This window comes from Mesoplodon bidens (assembly GCF_964165515.1).
Source record: "Mesoplodon bidens genome assembly, chromosome: 7".
NCBI classification, from domain to species: Eukaryota; Metazoa; Chordata; class Mammalia; order Artiodactyla; family Ziphiidae; genus Mesoplodon; species Mesoplodon bidens.
The window spans coordinates 72,760,193-72,780,007 of record NC_138164.1 but is presented as its reverse complement, the minus strand read 5'-3'; the positions used below and the strand labels follow the sequence as shown (position 1 = coordinate 72,780,007).

At 46.6% G+C, this 19,815-nt stretch overlaps 1 protein-coding gene across 1 annotated transcript; it reads left to right on the top strand.

Moving 5' to 3' along the window:
* Window positions 1-28: 28 nt before the first annotated feature.
* FZD4 (frizzled class receptor 4) lies at window positions 29-9,122 on the top strand. Its single transcript, XM_081239253.1, has 2 exons — window positions 29-631; window positions 2,755-9,122. The coding sequence occupies exons 1-2, from the start codon at window positions 347-349 to the stop codon at window positions 4,081-4,083; spliced, it is 1,614 nt and encodes a 537-aa protein (XP_081095379.1). The 5' UTR covers window positions 29-346; the 3' UTR covers window positions 4,084-9,122.
* The last annotated feature ends 10,693 nt before the right edge of the window (window positions 9,123-19,815 follow it).

Here is a 19,815-nt window from a genome sequence, read left to right as displayed (position 1 = left end):
AAAACTCCAGCGCCTCGGAGGGCTCGGGTGGTGAGAGCGGTGGGGCGCTGCGTGCTGGCGGGCTTCGCGGAGACCCTGAGCGGCCGCGGCCGGCGCCGGGTTGGGGGCTTGCCGCCTGTAGCCATGACCCTCGCAGTCTGTCCTTCGGCCCCGGCCGGGGGCGTCTAATACCCCACACAGTCGCGCGCAGCTGCGGGAGAGCCCGGCCGCTGCCCCCTCGTCGCCCTTGGCGCCTTATCACACTTCCTTTCCCGGAGCAGCGCGGGCAGCCGGCTCCCCCGTGCAAACTGGGGGTGTCTGCTGGAGCAGCCCTCGCCACCGCCGCCGCTGCCCCCCGGCTCTGGCCATGGCCTGGCGGGGTGCAGGGCCGCGCGTCCTGGGGGCCCCCGGGGGCGTCGGTCTCAGCCTGCGGCTGCTGCTGCTCTTGCTGCTGCTCCTGAGGCCGGCGCGGGGCTTCGGGGACGAGGAGGAGCGGCGCTGCGACCCCATCCGCATCTCTATGTGCCAGAACCTGGGCTACAACGTGACCAAGATGCCCAACCTGGTGGGGCACGAGCTGCAGACGGACGCCGAGCTGCAGCTGACAACTTTCACGCCGCTCATCCAGTACGGCTGCTCCAGCCAGCTGCAGGTGGGCGCCCCTACCCCGGGCGGGACCCCTAGGGCAGGGACGCCCCAAACTAACTCCGTGGAGCCCTTGCCAAGTCGAGCCCCCTGCCCCCTTCCTAAGTCTGCAGGGTATTAACTATCCTGGAGAAGTGATTTCCATTCCCACCCCCACTTTTCTGTCCCTTCTCAGGGACTGGAAGCCAAAACATTGTGTAAGTCATCTGGCCTGCGAAAGGACCCACTCTTACACCCCGCCCTTCCGTTTTTCTCCCCTGCCCACCCGTGTCTGGCCAAGCCCCTAACCCCAGTGGAGCTGAGAGTTATCTTTGCCAAGGATTCTGGCCGCCGCTGCTCGGTGGGCGAGTCCCAGGCAGGGCAGCCAGCTGCAGCTAAGACTTGGAAGGAGAGATAAGGAGACGGGGAACTTCCCCTCCCTCACCGACCTCCTTCCTCCCCCCATATTTTTTGGGTGTGTTATTAAATGAAACACCCCTGCCCCGTTTCTGCAGAATGGCCCCTCGCGTCGTCCTGCATGATTTTAGAGGTCATGCAGTAAGGAATGGCTGCGATGGCTTGAGTTCCTTCTTAGCCTCAGGGTTAAGGGCAGGTTTAGTACTTGGCGGGGGAGAAGATACCACTCGGGAAAAAGGCGTTAGTATGGTCAAGCTCCAGAAGGTAGTTTGTGTATTGGAAGGTTTTTAGGGTTTTTTTGTTTGTTTTTGCAGTCATTAAAAATGTTAAAGCTTATGTAATAATGTAGAAAATGTTCATCCTACCATACAAAGTGAAGAAGTTGCATATACAGGGTGATTATAATCTTATAACAACAACCAGTTCATTAAAAAAAAAAAAGAAGAACCGAAAGGAAATTTTTAAAAATGTTAACACTGGTTGTGTTTTGATTGGTGAGGCTACGAGTGATTTTTAGAAATTTAGAAAAGAGAGAAGTTGGGGGAAATAGAGGATAGTTATCCAGGCTAAAAGCTTTAGAAATCTGTGGTTCTGATTGTAACTTTTGAGAGATAAGAAACAGGCAGGCAGCTGACTTACTAGGTGCATGTTTTTACACAGGTCGTTTGAAAAGTTGGATTGTGGTTTCAGAAAGATGGTTGGGATTAGACCTGTTGCTGGTAAAATGTCCCTTTGGAAGTTTCAGGACTTTAGAACTAGGTTATAAAAACGTAAGAAAATGATTCTCTAGCTCTCAGTTTGGAAACAGCACATATCCTGACATCAGTGACAATTTTGTTGGCGAAACAGCTTTTGCAGGGATATATATTTTTAATTACATGTATCCTGGGGAGGCAGCCAAGCTGTTTTGAAGGACAGGACTGGATCCCTTTACATGCTGGAAAATAGTTACTTGTAACTCTAGACTTCATAGACAACATCTGTAAGGAGCCAAGCAGACTGTTTATCAATGCTGGAGGAATTGAGGACAGCAACTGGACTCTCCCCTGCTGGTACTGCAGTTTCAGGGACTGAACATTTATATTTTCCTATTGTGCTTCATTATTATTCTTTGAGGAAACCTGGCCAAACAAACCCCTGGTATCCAGAGGCTTCAACCTGCATCCCATCCTTGGATTTAACAGTATCTCAGTGAGGACATTTTCTCTTTCAATATGAGAGTGGTTAAAAAAAATAATTTTAGGGGATAAAATAGAGAAAGGAGAGAATATTAACATGAGAAAAGCCGTATCTACTTTTTTTTTTACATTTATTTTTACGGTGATAAATGGGGGTAAAAATAAATCACCCCATCACCCAAAGGACCGAGTCATTTGATTAGTTTGTCCAGCTCTTTCAATAGTAGCTGAAAGGGGAGGGAGACTCAAAGTCAGCTTTTTAAGGTTTATTTCCCTAAGTGTTGTGCAAAAAGGGATTATGTAATGCTTCAGGTCCCTTTTATATATTTATTTATCTATGTTCTCCTGGAAAGGATTACTAGACCCAAAAGAAGAAAAGTGTGCAAGTGATGGATTATTAGGTACATTTGTTTGAGGTCAGAGTCAACAGGCACCCCGTAGACTGATTTAAAAGTAGATGCGTACTTTGCCCAGAAGCATTCAAGTCAGTTTTGTGCAAGCCTTTGGTCAAACTTCCAAGTCATTGTTTTCTTTGCTCGTTTCATGACTTTTCCAGTTCTTCCTTTGTTCCGTGTATGTGCCCATGTGCACAGAGAAGGTCAATATCCCCATCGGCCCCTGCGGCGGGATGTGTCTTTCGGTCAAGAGACGTTGCGAGCCTGTCCTGAAGGAATTTGGATTTGCCTGGCCAGAGAGCCTGAACTGCAGCAAATTCCCACCACAGAATGACCACAACCACATGTGCATGGAAGGGCCAGGTGATGAGGAGGTGCCCTTACCTCACAAAACCCCCATCCAGCCTGGGGAAGAGTGCCATTCCGTGGGAACCAACTCTGATCAGTACATCTGGGTGAAGAGGAGCCTGAACTGCGTTCTCAAGTGTGGCTATGATGCTGGCTTATACAGCCGCTCGGCCAAGGAGTTCACCGATATCTGGATGGCCGTGTGGGCCAGCCTGTGCTTCATCTCCACCGCCTTCACTGTGCTGACCTTCCTGATCGATTCTGCCAGGTTTTCCTACCCGGAGCGCCCCATCATATTTCTCAGTATGTGCTATAATATTTATAGCATTGCTTATATTGTCAGGCTGACTGTAGGCCGGGAAAGGATATCCTGCGATTTTGAAGAGGCAGCAGAACCTGTTCTCATCCAAGAAGGACTTAAGAACACAGGATGTGCAATCATTTTCTTGCTGATGTACTTTTTTGGAATGGCCAGTTCCATCTGGTGGGTTATTCTGACACTCACTTGGTTTTTGGCAGCGGGACTCAAATGGGGTCATGAAGCCATTGAAATGCATAGCTCTTATTTCCACATTGCAGCCTGGGCTATCCCTGCAGTGAAAACCATTGTCATCTTGATTATGAGACTGGTGGATGCAGATGAACTGACTGGCCTGTGCTATGTGGGCAACCAAAACCTTGATGCCCTCACGGGCTTTGTGGTGGCTCCCCTCTTCACTTACTTGGTGATTGGAACTTTGTTCATTGCTGCAGGCTTGGTGGCCTTGTTCAAAATTCGGTCGAATCTTCAAAAGGATGGGACAAAGACAGACAAGTTGGAAAGGCTGATGGTCAAGATTGGGGTCTTCTCAGTCCTGTACACGGTGCCTGCAACCTGTGTGATTGCCTGTTATTTCTATGAAATCTCCAACTGGGCGCTGTTCCGGTATTCCGCAGATGACTCCAATATGGCGGTTGAGATGTTGAAAATTTTTATGTCTTTGCTGGTAGGCATCACTTCAGGCATGTGGATTTGGTCTGCCAAAACTCTTCACACGTGGCAGAAGTGTTCCAACAGATTGGTGAATTCTGGGAAGGTAAAGAGAGAAAAAAGAGGGAATGGTTGGGTGAAGCCTGGGAGAGGCAATGAAACTGTGGTATAAGGCTAGCCAGCCTCCATGCTTTCCAGATTTTGAAGGGGGCACGCCAGCATTGCAGTGCAAATGCTACTAAAAGCTTCATGCAGTGAATCTCAGTTTGAACAAGCTAGCAACACTTAAGTGACCCCCATAACCCTCCACCACTCTCCTCCGTCTCCCCCCCCAGCATCATAAAACTAATGATTTTGCTGCGGACTTTGGAATGATCCAAAAATGGAAAAGCCAGTTAGAGGCTTTCAAAGCTGTGAAGAATCAAAACATTGATCACTTTAGCAGGTCGCAGCTTGGAGCGTGGAGGTCCTGCCTAGATTCCAGGAGGTCCAGGGCGATGCTGCTTTTCCCTGCAGGGTGGGATTTGAGCTGTGAGTAGGCAACTTGCAGGGAGAAAGATTAACTTTTTTAACCCTTAAAAATTTTTAAATACTAACTGGGTCTTTCAGATAGCAAAGCAATCTATAAACACTGGAAATGCTGGGTTCAGAGAAGTGTTACAAGAGTTTTATAGTTTGGCTGGTCTAACATAAACATTTTCTGTGGTGTACTGTCTGCTGTTTAGAACTTTGTGGATTGCTCTCCCAAGAGGTGGTGTCAGAATCTTTCAGTGCCTTTGTCATAAAACAGAATTGTTTGAACAAACAAAAGTTCTGTACAAACACACAGAAGGTATCCAGTGGATTTTTCTTCTCCCTCTTCCTCTTAAATTTCAACAGCTCTGTCCTAGGCTGCTGCTGTTTTCTCCATTTTACATTAATGACTCAAAAACAGGTATTTTTTTATAGGAACTTTTGCACTGCAGCATGCCTAATGAGGGGGAAAGGAAGGGTGATTCACTTTCTTGACAATCACTTAATTCAGAGGAAAATGATATTTACCAAGTCGACTTACCTTACCCACCCCAGAGACCGACTGCATTGAGCAATGGGGACTTAATATATTTTACTTGGTGTGATTGCATCTATGCAGACGCCAGTCTGGAAGAGCTAAAATGTTAAGTTTCTTGGCAACTTTGCATTCACACAGATTAGCTATGTAATTTGTGTGTGTCAATTACAATTAAAAGCACATTCTTGGACCATGACATAACAGTTACTCAGCTGACTTTAAAGCTATGGTCAGCTTGCATTCTCAGAATGATAGTGCCTTTTTTTTTCTTTAGCATAAGAATGTTATCAGAGTCTGGTCTACTTACCACAATGGAGACTTTTTCAATTTTGTAAAGGGAGCTAAAGACAGCTAATCCAACTACTTGGTGCATAATTATTTCCTAGTAATTGGCAAGGGCTCCGTGTAAGATTTCCTTGGAGGCAGTGTGGCCTGGAGTATTTATATGGTGCTTAATGAATCTCCAGAATGCCAGCCAGGAGCTTGATTGGTTCGTAGGGAATAAAGTGTAGACCATATGAAATGAACTGCAAACTCTAACAGCACAGGTTAAGGTCTTAATTGCCTTTTGCAGAGGTATCCAGAGCTTTTAAAATTTATGCTTTATGTTCCTTGCAAGGGGGAACCCGTAGCAGACTCGCAAAAGCTGCAATTCTTTTAAAATTGTAACTGGCCTTTCTCCTAACCCGCTTCAGGCCTTCTAATCACCAGATCTCTGGGACAAATTATCGACGATGTCACAGGTTGCTGTCCTTGAAGTTCATACCTGTCTTTGCTTCAGCAACTACCTTGCGATGACTCATTTATTTATTTATTCATGCTCCTCCCCCCTTTAAAACAGGTAGGGAAGCTCTTTTATCACATTTCTTTGTGGAAAAATATTTCCAGGGACTCAAAATTCCAAATAGGAGTTCAAATTCTGGAAATAAGCATGTCTTTTTTTGTTTGAGCTTTATGCCCCCCTGGTTTGACATTTTCCTTTCTTCTTTCTCTGTTGTGGTGTGGTTCTTGACCTGTCTGAGATGAAGATACACGTAAGGTCTGTTGCATGTTTTGGAAGGCAAAGTCTTGGGGCTTTGGACACAGATCCTAAGTGGGCACCGGTGGCCCCTGCTGTGTGTGCTGAGCCTGAGTACCTTGGCTGGACTCTGGGTCAGGGCTCCAGGAGCATGAGAAATGATCCCCAGAAGGACCAGTTGAACTCCATCTGAGACTGCATCGCCTATGAAATGTAAAATGTGAACGCCCCGTGCTGCTTGCAGATGGTTCCCATAGCTGGCCGGGGCCCTGGAGCATGCACCCAGGGGCAGAGCCTGCCCTTACTCACGCTCCGCTCCAGTGTCTTGGGAGTTGTGCGGAGACTCTGGCCCAGGAAAGGAAAGAAGGACCAGGCAGGGGATTGTAATGCAGTTCTCTTTGTAATGTTTCAGTGATCGTGTGACCGACGCAGCACCTAGCAGAGGGCCCGGCATGGAGAGGGTGCTCAAAATTTATGAATAGTAACAAATAAGTAACAATAAGAGTACTTGGGTGAACCTGGACCCCCAAGTTTTGGAGCTTTCTGGGTTGTAACGTGTCTCTTCCATAAATCTCTTGCCTTCACAGGAGAAATATATATTTGATCAGAAGTCGTCATCGGTGCAGAATAGATGAGTAGCCTTGGCAATGTCACAGGCTTATAGGCCGTTCCTTTCACATTCCAGACCATGGAGAGTGTTTACGGTTTTAAGAAAGGAGCTTTGTGGCCGAAGAGTTAGATATCAGTTACCTTGAAACGAATCCATCACCTGTTAAGTTGGTATTGGTTTTAAAAAAGGTTAATTATCAGCACATTTATTGAGTGGTAACTGTGTGTAAAGCCCTGTGTTAGGCACCTTAGGGGATGTCAGGGAGAATCAGCTTTGTTCTTCTAACCGACCTGGACTGGGATGCCCCTGGGTCTGCTGAACTTGGCCATTGGTTTCAGGAAGTCGCAGGGGCTACTGAATTGCCATCTGTTCCACTGTCACCATCCCATAAACCTCTTCCTGGGTCTTTCTCCCTTTAACCCATGACTTATCCCTTCCCAGGATTCCTTGCAAATCGATTCACAGGGGGTTTGCCAGAAAGCATCAGCTCTGTTTCATGACAGTCTCCATGGAAATCTCCTAGGAAGATCACAAACATTGGCTACAGGGACATGAACTCCCACATCTAATACGGCTTCGGGAGCAGGCAGTTTAGGGCTTGGGGTGTTCTGGTGACTCGTACAGGTGAATTTGAGGACAGCATCTTGCTAGGGAAAAGGTTAGCGTTCTTTTTCTTTCTCGGAAATCTAGGATAAGTAGGTATAATTATAGCTTCCTACAAAAATCCCTTGGCCTCAACAGGGACCAAGGGCACCTCTGTCCAGCCTCCTCTCTGGCATACTCCTTTCTCCTCCTTCATAAAGGCCACACCTCAGGGCAGAGGAACATGGGAAGAGTGGAACTGGCCAGGACCACCTGATGGAGCTACTTGGTTGATTCATATCCTTTTTCCTCTATGGAGACCTGTCTCCTGATCTCTGAGACTGCTTCTGATCTGGCAGCTTACTCAGGGACCTGGAACAGGAGAAGCGGTGACACTTTTTATTTCCCTGAGATGCTCTTTGACTTTGCTTTCCCCTGGCCCTCCCTCCCCTGCATCCCCCAAACCTGGAACCTGGGAAACTTCTGTATCTAGCTTCTGAATTGTGATGTTACCAGCACCCCCAGCCCTGTCCTCTCTGGCCCCCCTCAGCCCCCGGTCACAGAATTCAGTGCTGGAAACCAAGCCGAGGCCCGAGGGTGTAAAGAGAAACTCGACAGCCTCAGCCCTGGAAGGCAGACCCAACTTAAGATTTCACCAGGATGGTGCAAGCCTCGGCTTCTAGCGAGGTGGCCACAACGGCAGTTAGGGGAGAGGGCTATGGAGCCCAGACTCTGGAAGGAGCCCCCAGAATCGATCTGTTATACATCCTGCATTTCATTCTGTGATGGAGGAGATTGGAGAGGCTTGCTATTCCAGCCAGAGATGTCGAGTCATTGGACTCTGATGGTTCTTTTTGTTCCTTTATTATACTTGGGTTCAGAGTCCCCGTCTGGGTTTGTATTATGTCTGGCAAAGGACCCGGGTTCTCGTTTTTCTTCTGGGCCTAGGCTGTAGATCTTGGAAACTCCTAGGAGAGCATTTTGCTCCTACCAAGGATCAGATACCAGAGCCTTAAATAATGGATGTTGTTTCGCTGCGGCCTGGTTTGAGCTGTCTGCTGCCGCCTCTTGCCACGCACATGTGCAGTGATGGCCCCCTGGGTGTTACCTGGAGGGAAGTGAACCCCGGATCTCCCCAGTAGGCCTCTTCTCCTTGGTACACCCAGTTGCCCGTTCCTGGTTTGCCTTATTTCCCTTCTTCTTTGCATCAGCAAATTCCCAGGATTCACCCAGGCAACTTGTAGAGGGCCTGCTTGGGGTCCTATGAGCCGTGTCCTCCAAGCTTTTGTAGCTCCCTGATCGCCTACAATATTCAGTACATGACCACTGTCATCCCAGAAGGCTTCCGGGGAGGGGGCGAGAGCCCCTGCCCCCCGGAGGCTGGGTCCATCTGCTCTCCCAGGTGTGCACCTTCCCCCATCCTGCTGAGGGCTCGGGCTGGTATGGCTGAGGGTTTGGGGAGGGGAGGCTGCTCTCCAGGTGTCTCCCCGTGGGGCATCTCGGTGGTCCTGAATTTTTTCCTACCTCACAGGGATGTTGTGAGACTTTAGAAGGAAGGAGGACAAAGGCCCCTTGAGCTCTTTGTAGGAAAGGCGGAATAAATATCAGGTGTGATCTATGCAGAGATGAAATCCGGCCTGCTGGTGAGGCAGACACGCTTGTGCTCTGTGGCTGTTCTCGGGCCCCCGTGCCACCCGAGCTCCGGCCACCTCAAGGCCTACCTGAGGGACTTTCAGATGTTCGACACAGAGGTACCAGGCAGACCCTCCTACATGCCCTGAACGAGTTGCTGAACGTCAGAGGAAATGGACCCTGTTTTTGAGGATGTACAAACGTATGTCTGCATTGATGTCTGTACTGTAAATTTCTAATTTATCACTGTACAAAAATAAATAAATAAACTTTGCTATTTAATTTTTGTATCAAAGGAAAATAAAGTTTTGTTTAGTAGCTGGTGTGTGATTTGGCCTATTCCTGCAGGTGCCTGAAAGCCCCTGGGAAGCATGCTTACCCAGCAGTGAGAAATAGAGAATTGGGTTTGCAGGGCTGAGGGAGAGCCTCTTGCCGAGAGCCTCGTTGTCTTTTTTTTTTTTTTTTGCTGGTGCTATTTCCCCCCCCTGGGATTTCTCTTGGGTCAGCAAACCCCCGAGATCCAAAGTCAACAGACTTTATCACTACTGTGGTCATCAGTAACACTCAAGTGGTCACATGATACTTCGGATGTGACTATAGTTCTCAAGCTGTCGTCACCCCATGACACCCCTTTTTGGCATTTCCAATACATGTAACCATTTTTAAACACCTTCCCAGTCCCCTTGACTTAATCTGGCAGCCTGCAAAAAATTTCCCTATCACTGCTAGAGCTTCAGGCCTCTTGAAGAGGGGAAAGAGAGCTTTTTTTTTAACTTCAGATTTTCATTAAAAGTTTTTTTATTTTTCTGGTTACAAAATGGTTCTGTTTCGTGTAATAGACATGGGAGTATGTTGTATCAGTCAGCCAGGAAAATGACTTTAGCTAAATTTATAAGTTGGGTGGTCTGTGTCCCCATATCCAGAAAAGCCATCAGACAAAGCAAATTCAAGGCCATTAGCAGGACACTGTCATGGGAGCAAGTAATATTATGGACCACACAGACAGAGGGTAGGGAAGTCACTGCCATTGGAGACGGCTGCTGATGTCCCAGAGAACATCAGTCCTCTTGGTTTGCCTTTCAATTGCTTTCCACCCCTTGGTCTCACCTGAATACCACCCTGTTTTAGTGTGAGTAAAAAGCCCAGGGAGCAAGAATCTGCAATGCTCTTCTCCTTCGCTGCAGATCGCTATTGTATTTTATCTCAAACCATACCTGAAAGGAGGCATGTAATTTAAATTCTCTTCCCTGTAAGGCCGGCTGTGTTTCTCATTTCATTACTACTCATTATGTAATTATATGACGTTAAGGAAAATTCAACACAAGCTGGAATGAATTCATAATCCATTGCACTTGTAGAAACACTTTCCGTATAGAAAATATTTTTATTTACACGAATTCATTTTTTGCTCATGGCACCTCTCAGGTAAGCAGCGCAGGCACTACTTTTCTTTCGAGATGAGAACTGAAACTTGCCGGGAGTACCTCCGTGGGTGAGTAGCCTGTGGGCTAACCTTGTTCTCTCATGCCTAGCCCAGGGTTTTGTTTTCGTTCTACACTCAGTTGTGGGTTGAATCGTGTCTGCCCCAAAGACACGCTGAAGTCCTAACCCCCTTTACCTGTGAATGTGAATTTATTTGGAAGTAGGGTCTTTGCGGACATAATCAAGATGAGCTCCTACTAGATGAGTGTGGGGCTAATCCAATAACTGGTGTCCTTATAACAAGAGGGGAATTTGAACACAGACACAGGAGAACGCCATGGGAAGGCAGAGGCGGAGATTAGAGTGATACAGCTACAGGGTAAGAAATACCAAGGATTGCCAACCACCACCTGAAGCTGGGAGAGGCGTGGAAGATTCATCTTCAGAGCCTCCAATAGAAGCCAACCTTGCCAAAACCTGGGTGTGGACTTCTATCCTCCAGAACTGTGTGAGAATAAATTCCTGTGTCTTAAGCCACCCAGTTTGTTTCGGTAGCCCTAGGAAACTAACACGCTCTATTCCTCTGATTTTTTTTACTGCAAATAGTTCACTGAGAATGGGTAAATGTTTTGGCAGGCAACTCAATAATGAGACCTGGCCATGAGCTTCTGTTGTTTAAGGATTATGTAGCATAATCACTCTTGTAAGTTTCTTTATCTGCAAGCTGGACACCTCTAGAATAAACCCCAGGACCCTGGACACTCAGCTGATCTGAACTGGTCTTAGCTGCTCTCCCGTCCACCCACCCCTGATAGGAGCTCCATACGCAGGGCTGGGACCTTGACTGGAATGTGGCCTAAGGGTTTTTTAGCATTTCTGTCCTGAGAACTGATTTTTTCTCTTTCCCATTTTAGCTTTCACATGCAATCATAATTTTAAAGTTGAGCAGACTCTTGACTAAAGAGGTCAGCCTTGGCCTCCTGTCTTCAGAGTTTCTGTGAACAGAAATAAACCACACTCGGAGAAGGGCGTTGTCCTCTGCTCAGTTTTCCTTCACCATGCAGCTGGGGTGTAGGACTGGGACCATCTCGCTAAATGTTTTGAAAATGTTGGACCTGCAAAGGTTTAGTCCAAAAAGTTTTCAGAATGGACCGTGGTCCCACCTGAAATTCCCAGAATCACCCTGTCCTTTTCCTTAGGCAGAGAAACCACGGAATCATCTGTTCTCACAGCAAAGGATTCCAACTTCTCAAACCCCCAGGGAGAGAGAATAAAAAGTAAGATTTATTACATTTCACATCAACCGCCTGATTTTCATCAGCCTCCCACATGGTTTCCTATAAGCACCCGATCCGGTGTTCACCCAAGAACGTGCTTAATCTCATAGATAGCCCACATTATCAATGCCTTTCTCTTTAAGAGATTGAATGATTGGCTGTCTAAATTTTCCAAGATGCTGCAGGATTGCATCATTTCACTTGATATGAGGTGAATGTAGAGTATAAAGCACTGAGATGGGATTGATAAGTCACAGAGAAAAATCCGTCCTAGTTCCATCGTTTTCCTTACTCTCCCTTGCCTTTCCGCATGTGTTTCCCTTTGCCTGCAATGCCCCTTCCCTCTTTTTTCAACTAGGCTTGTTTCTATTCTTCTTTAACGTTGAAATCTTAGGTCATGTCTCCTGGGAAGACGCCCCTGAGCCTCCTACTTGCCACTTCCTGCCTCTCTTTTCTTCTTATCATAGGTAAATTTTAGCCTCTGTGCTTTCAATTCTGGGAGCCTTCACTGAGCTGTTGGTAATAGACTATTCATGTGTCTGTCTCCCTACTAGACCGAGCACTCTGACGGTGACTCTGAGCACCCAAAGGTGCCCATCTGTGAGTTCTCAAGGCCTGGCATGAGTTTCTGAAATATCTATGGAGAGAATAAGGAAGGGAGGATAGAAGGACAGGAGGGTTTTAGCTTGTTAGGCGGGGAAACTGGAGCTTTGGTGACAAATGTGGCCAGCATAGGAAAGAAACCAAAGGTCCAACAAGAGGCCTCGCCTAGGCAGGACTTTCTGGAAGGATGCTTGGGCAGTAGCCGCAGAAAATACTGTAGTCTCAAAGACGGTTTTGAGACTGATCACCTACCTACCCACCGTGTTGCTTATTGTTAAGCTGTCTCTCTTCCCCCTTTTTTCTCCTCTCTCCCCAACAAATATTTGCTGACCGCCTATTATATGTAGAATACTGGGGTGGGCTGTGGAAGGGAGAGAGGGAGTGATTGTAGAAAACCACAAAGACAAGGCCCAACCCAGAGTCCAAAAGTGCAGATGATGAAACAGAGAAAGAATTCATCTGTTATTAACAAGCTTAAATCTCCAAACCTGGAAAAACAAATCCTCTATTGCTTAGTAAATATTTGTGGAATAGCTGAATGAGGGTCCAGCATGTGTCAGCCTGGGAGGGTACACCAAGATAAATAAGGCACAACTTCTTCCCTCCAGAAGTTCATGGCAACAAACTACATGCCTCAGTACCTGGTAAAGGATCTGTACCTACTAAGAGATCAGTGCTACTATTCCTATCACACTTATTAGGTAATTTCTTCCTAATCTGAGTCCCAGGGCCTTGTTGGTTTAGTTTGGGTAGAACAGCTTCTGAGTACTGAGTGCAATGGGAAAACGTTTTCTAAACCATTCTCATCCCATATGATCCCCGGAAGGACACGTCTGCCTCAACAGGTAAATGTGTAGGGAGGGCGCAGGAGTAGGAAAAAGGGGGCAGATCCCAGCAAGCATGACTTTTCTAAAACTTTGCCTGCTACTCAAAACCACCCTCTGTTCAAAATGTAAAAAGTAAAAATTAGGGACTTCCCTGGCTGTCCAGTGGTTAAGACTCTGTGCTTCCACTGCAGGGGGTGCTGGTTCGATCCCTGGTGGGGGAACTAAGATCATGCAAGCCATGCCCCATGGCCAAAATAAAATAAAATAATAAAAATTACAACTTACTCGTGAGGTGCCATTGGAGGCATTTAGTCAGTCATCAGATCGGCTGCCTCCATCTGAATATCTTCGCTGGCACACGTGGTTTATGAGACTTGCACCCAGTAGGTGGTGTGTGTAGGCGTGTCTGCCCTGTGTCCTCTGAGACCCGCTCTCTTGCTTCTCACATGTCATAATTCTATAAATCCAAAGAGACTACTCTATAGAAATCAAAAGAAGTGCACAGTCCACCCTCATCTCCTCATTTGCCCAGAGTGGAAGGAAGAAATGTGTGAATAAACTTGGCTGAGAGGGCCTTCCCTAGTGGCGCAGTGGTTAAGAATCCATCTGCCAATGCAGGGAACACAGGTTTGAGCCCTGGTCCGGGAAGATCCCACATGCTGCAGAGCAACTCAGCCCGTGTGCCACAACTACTGAGCCTGCGCGCTACAGCCCGCGAGCCACAACTACTGAGCCTGTGTGCCACTACTGCTGGAGCCCACGTGCCTAGAGCCTGCACACTGCAACAAAGAGTAGCCCCCGCTTGCCGCACTAGAGAAAACCCCGTGAGCAGCAACGAGGACCAAAAAAATAATAATAATAACACAAACCTGGCTGAGAGATAGATCCCTGTGGGGCGGTGCGGGCGGTGAGTCGTTGATTGTAACTGGAGTCTGAGATTCTTGGAGTGGGAGTGTGGGTGGGCTGAGGCCGAGTTACGAAAGGCCTTGGAGCTTGTCCTGTCTCCTGCGCTGGGCAAAGGGGAGGTGGCAAAAGTTTGAGGGCAAGGGAGGCTCACATGCACTTTGGTGTTTTACAAAGCTCGCCCTGGCTGCCGCAGGGGCCTGGGCTGGAGACAAGGCGGGGCTGGGGAGGGCAGGCAGACCAGTTTCAGAGACCATGAAGGTCTGAATGAAGGGGGTAGCAGAGAGCTGCTGGAAAGGAGGGGGCGATTTTCAGAGAAACCACAACAAGCTGCGTCCTCCTTCGCACAGTTCAATGAGCCGAATCTGTGCTTTCTAAACGGCCTGTGTTTCAGAGGCCTGGAGCTTTGTTTGCTCTGCACACCTGCTGTAGCACACTCCCTGCGTTGCAAGTTCCAGATAAATAACGACCTCCTCACTGAAGGGCTGTGGCAGATTGCACCCTGGGAAGCTGGGGTTTCCCGGATGAGACAGTCTCCCTCGAAGTCTGCAGGTCAGCATGACACCATTTGTTGGTGGCTGGAAGGGACAGGGTCCTGGGGAGGAGAGCATAGTGCTTAGTTGTTTGTGTAGTGCTAAGGGATCCCACCACCTCTTTTGGACTCAGAGTTTCCTATCAAGACATACCTCCTAGAATAGCTGATACAAATTCCATAGTAAGCGCTTCATTTCGTACAAACTTAATCCCACGCACGTCTCCCATCTAATAGATTTTATTTCTTGACACAGTTTTCTCTGTGGGTTACTGTGATCAGTAAAAGTCTGGACTGCCCAACCAGACCCACGGCAAAAGATACCACGAGCACACACATTTTCCCGAGTCCTCTTCCTTTTAAATCAGAAATTCTGTATAACATTTTCCATAAGTGAAACAGAGAACCACTTCCTAGCTTTTTTTTTTTTTTGGTCCTTTTTTTTTTTTTTAAACAACAGACCTTCCTTTTGGATTTACATCAGCATTTAGCTAACTTCCTGAACACTTCACCCATTTCCTGAACTTATTCTGAGGAAGGAAAAACATCCTCCTTCAGAAATAAATGCAAATAATCGCAGAGATTATTTTTATTAAATAAATAGTGTAAATGCAATGGAATTTCCTGTACGATGAACGTTTACCGTGGATATTTCAACAAAAATCTATTTGTTGTGATCCTGTAGGCACTATCTTATTTGAAGGTAGTCTGAGGAATTACAACCATTATGTAGCTACTCAAGAGGTAAATTCTGAACATTTGCAATTTTTGCTGTTGTTAAGAATATTTTTTCTTTTTTACTCAAATATCTGAACACTAGGGGGAATGGTTTTCTTTAGGTCAGCAATTTTGAAGATTTGTCTTTTTAAAAACAGGGTTCTCATGACATCTAGTGGTAAATAAGGGAAGGACAGCTTCAGAGCAGAGATTAACTTTATGGAGTGTCTCAGTGATCAGGATTTTTTGTCTATGCATTAGTTTGGGAGAAAGCACACCTGTCCCAAGGACTTCTTTTTTTTAAAAATATTTATTTATTTGGCTGCGCCAGGTCTTAGTTGCAGCATGCGGGATCTAGTTCCCCCACCAGGGATCGAACCCGTGGCCCCTGCCGTGGAAGCTTGGAGTCTTAACCACTGGACCGGCAGGGAAGTCCCCTCTTCTCTTGATTAATATTTCTTCAGAGCCAGCCCACCACCTAGGACTAAACTGGTTTAATTTACAAATAAATGAAAAATGTGAGACTTTGCAAAGAGAAACACATCAATATATCAAGCTGGAGTCAGGTTCCCTTCAATTTTTTTTTTTTTTTTTTAATGAAAGCAAGTTCTCTGCATTTGTAAGAAGGCCGATTTGGTCATCTTTTTGTGGAGAAGAATGGTACTTTTCTGGTGAGTAAATCTCACTGACACCTTAGAGATGTGTTTTAGGCTAACTGTCCCTGTCTTTTATGAAAGCTTTATAGGGCCCTTCCTTTGTTCTCCAGTATTGGGCAGCGGCTGATTTTTAGAGACAGAGGTGATCAGGATCTGAGAAAAGCTTTTCACCCCGCATCTTGACCTCCACCCCATCCGGTAGAAGGCTGTCTGGCACAGATGGATATCTGGCTTCTTGCACCATCCCCAGGAAGAGATTCCTTCATCCATCACTGAGGCTGACATTCTTCCGTAGGTCCAACCCCTTAGTGTGATATCCAAGGCCTCCAGAATTGGACCCCTTTCCCTCTCCTCCAGTCTCACTTCCTGCCTCTTCTTGAGACACAACGTATGTTCTAGCCAATTCCAACTCCCTGTGTATCTCACGCTGTCTGAGTCTCTTCTGCCTTTGCATATGCGGGTCCCCTCAGCCAGGAGATTCTGTCCCTCCATGGCTCTGGGCTCATTCCTCAAGACCCTGTGTAAGTGTTTTCTCTCCTGGGAGCCACGAATGATCCAACCTGGCAGACACAGTGCACCCAGTATGTCACCTCTCAAACACCTATAGTTGCCTGTGTTATTTTACATTTTTTGTCTGTATGTGTCTCTCCCCTAGACGTCTGTGATCTTCTCAAGGACAAGAGCTGTCCTGGTGCCCAAGTCCCTGGCTTGTCCAGGCACTCTGCAAACGTTCACTGATGTCCTCACATCAGCCGTCTGTAGGGTTAGACTGTCCCACTGGGCTGCAGTGTTTTGATAGGAGCAAATTGGGGGGCTGGGACATGCAGCTGGTTCAAGGGTAGAGTTGGCAATCAGCGGAATAGGTCTTTGAAAATGTACAGAATCATTTATTATCCCAAACGACCTCAACCTTCACCCCCTGAGAAATACGATGGTTTCCCAAAAATGATCTCTAAGTTTCTGTCTGGGCCCAACATTGTAGTTTTCTATAACCGGGGAATCTGTGATCTAAAACGCCTGGGTGTTTTTTAAAAATCTGGGGTCAATGAAGGAAGTCTACAATTGCATGCAAACTGTTTTATGTACACATGTGTCTTTTGGGAGGGAAATAGTCCAAACTTTCATAGATGGGTCTATGATCACAAAAGATTAAACATCACTGATTAAGAATTGTTCACCGGGCTTCCCTGGTGGCTCAAGTGGTTGAGAGTCCGCCTGCCGATGCAGGGGACACGGGTTTGTGCCCTGGTCCGGGAAGATCCCACATGCCGCAGAGCAGCTGGGCCCGTGAGCCATGGCCGCTGAGCCTGTGCGTCTGGAGCTTGTGCTCCGCAATGGGAGAGACCACAACAGTGAGAGGTCCATGTACCACAAAAAAAAAAAAAGAATTGTTCACCAAAAGGATATTCATAATCTCTATTGGCTCAGTAGGAGTTGACACCTCCTTGTGTGCTTCAGGAGAGAAGCTTATAAACCAGCAGTCCTGTTGCTTTTTGTCCACTGTCCTTCATTAGGGCACCTACAGGTCTGGTCTGCAATTTAAAAAGTGAGACTAAGGGGCTTTTGGCTGTGTTTCATTTTGTGTTGTATTAATGTCCCCCATCCTTAGGTTCTAAAGGTAGGTGAGGGTGTAGTCAGAACCCTTGTCAGCCCAAGATTATGTACCTTTCCCCACATAAAAAATTCTTCCTGGTCTGGGAAAGCTATCACACAGCACCCACAAATTCTGCCCACATGGTCCATGCTGAACCCTCTGGGTAACATCAGGTAACCTGCACGTGATGCATGATTATAAAACATTCTGCCACTGTGGTCTGGGCCTGCAAATTGCTATGATGCTTTTGCTCCTGGATGGGAGATGCCATCTGTAAAGTGAATTGTGGCTGGAGGGGCAGGCTTCATGGGTATGTGATCTGGGCAATCTTTCAGGGTCCCATGCTTTGTTTAATGCTCTACTGTTGCTCTCTTGAAGTTCTTAATAATTTTTGAACAAAAACCTCTATTTTTACTTTTCACTTGGTCCTGCAAATTATGTTGCTGGCCCTGAGTGGCTGTACCTACTTGAAGGAGCAGCATGCAGTGGAAAGGACATGAGCTTTGGAGTTGGCAGTTGGGGTTCAAATCCCAGTTCTGTAATTTCCCAGCTGTGTGAGTATGAGTAGGTTACTTAACCTCTCTGAGCTTCAGTGTTCTTATATCTAAAATGGTGACCATAATATCTGACTTTCATAATTGTTGAGGTCATTAAACAGTATGTGTGATATAGTGATGGCAATGGTTGATAATGATGACAATGATTTGAAGTTAACTAGTTAAGGAAGAATAAAATACATTAATGTGAAAAGGAGATCAAAACAAAACAAACAAATAAAGCCATACACACAGACTTTTAGAGGTGGGAAGAATCCTAAAGATGAGCTCCTAGGTTGAGTTGTTTTGACCTTTGTCCCTCCATAGCACTTTGCACATAATGTCATTAGAGCACTTAAAAATATTATGTTATTACCGGGCTTCCCTGGTGGCGCAGTGGGTGAGAGTCTGCCTGCCGATGCAGGGCACACGGGCTTGCGCCCCAGCCCGGGAAGATCCCACGTGCCGCGGAGCGGCTGGACCCGTGAGCCATGGCCGCTGAGCCTGCACGTCGGGAGCCTGTGCTCCGCATTGGGAGAGGCCACAACAGTGAGAGGCCTGCGTACCGAAAAAAAAAAAAAAAAAAAAAAAAATATATATATATATATATATATATATATATAATGTTATTATTATTTTCCTTTATTATACATATTTTCCCCATTAAACTTTGAGACTCCCCCCACCCCCACCCCGAGACCAGGGACTGTGTCTATCCTTTAAAAAAACCTTTTCAACTAGGCCTGTCACAAAGTAGATGTTTAATAAATATTTGTCGAAAGAATAAACTAGTTTGTTATTTTATTTTATGGTTGAGAAGCTGAGGCCCAGAGAAGTTAAGTGAGCTACGCAGGCTCACAAAGCTTGTCCTTGACAAAGCCAGAACTGGAATCCCTTCTGTTTGTTTTGCAAGGATTGGCTGGGGGCCCCATGTGGACCCAGGCTTCTGAGCTACTAGACACTGTCTTTATTGCTTGCTGAGTTGCAATGATCGGATTACCTGGGAAATGTTTGAGCCTTTTGTGTAAGTGTATATTTATTTATTTGGAGTCAAAAATCAGAGGGGAAGACCAAGCACTGGAGCTGGAATATCCTTGTGTCTATCCCAGAGAACTTCTGGAGAAAGCAATCCATCAGATCACCTTTACTGCGCTCACAATCCTGGGACAGCTCAGGTTCCCCTCTCTCCTTCCCCAGATCCTCCCATTCATGAGATTATCTTCTGTGATGCGATGTCCTGGATGTGATTGATTACCCACCACTATCTTGGGGACCCGAGAGTGACCTTCTGGGTGCATTTGTAAGGAACCAGCTTGGAAAAAACAAAAACAAAAACTTGAAGGCATCCTCCGGTTGGCCTGAGATAAGGGGACCTCAGAGTCATCTTTCATTAGCCTGGCAAAACAATCTAAACAATAAAAAAATCCATAAGAAAATATTCTCCTTCCAGGGACTTGAAGGATACTCCTAATTTCACCCACCCTGTCAACATGATACCACCCCTATGTAAGAAAAACAAATGTGTGTGTGACCGGAGGAGAGGAAGGGAGGAAAGAAGAGAAGGAAAGGTTAAAAGAGAAAAGGAGGAGGTGGGAGGGGGAGGGTGGAGACGAGGAATGCCAGGAAAAAGATGAAGAAATAAAGACAGAGGGAGAGACTGAACATATTTGGAAAGAGATGTGGGACTAATATTTACCGGAATAATCCCAGGAGCTTAAATCAAACCATCAGGATGAATCAATCCAAGTCACCTTGTTAAGCTCACTTGGTATAACGATAATTCTTGGGCTGGGGAGGAAGCAGTGGGATAACTGCGGAAAGATCTGGGTTTGAGTTTTGGCTCGGATGATAATTTGTTGTGTGAACAGGGACACGTCGTTTCAAGTCCTGGACCTCAGTTTTCTCATCCAGAAGTGGGGGAAACAGATGAAGTGAGACATACGA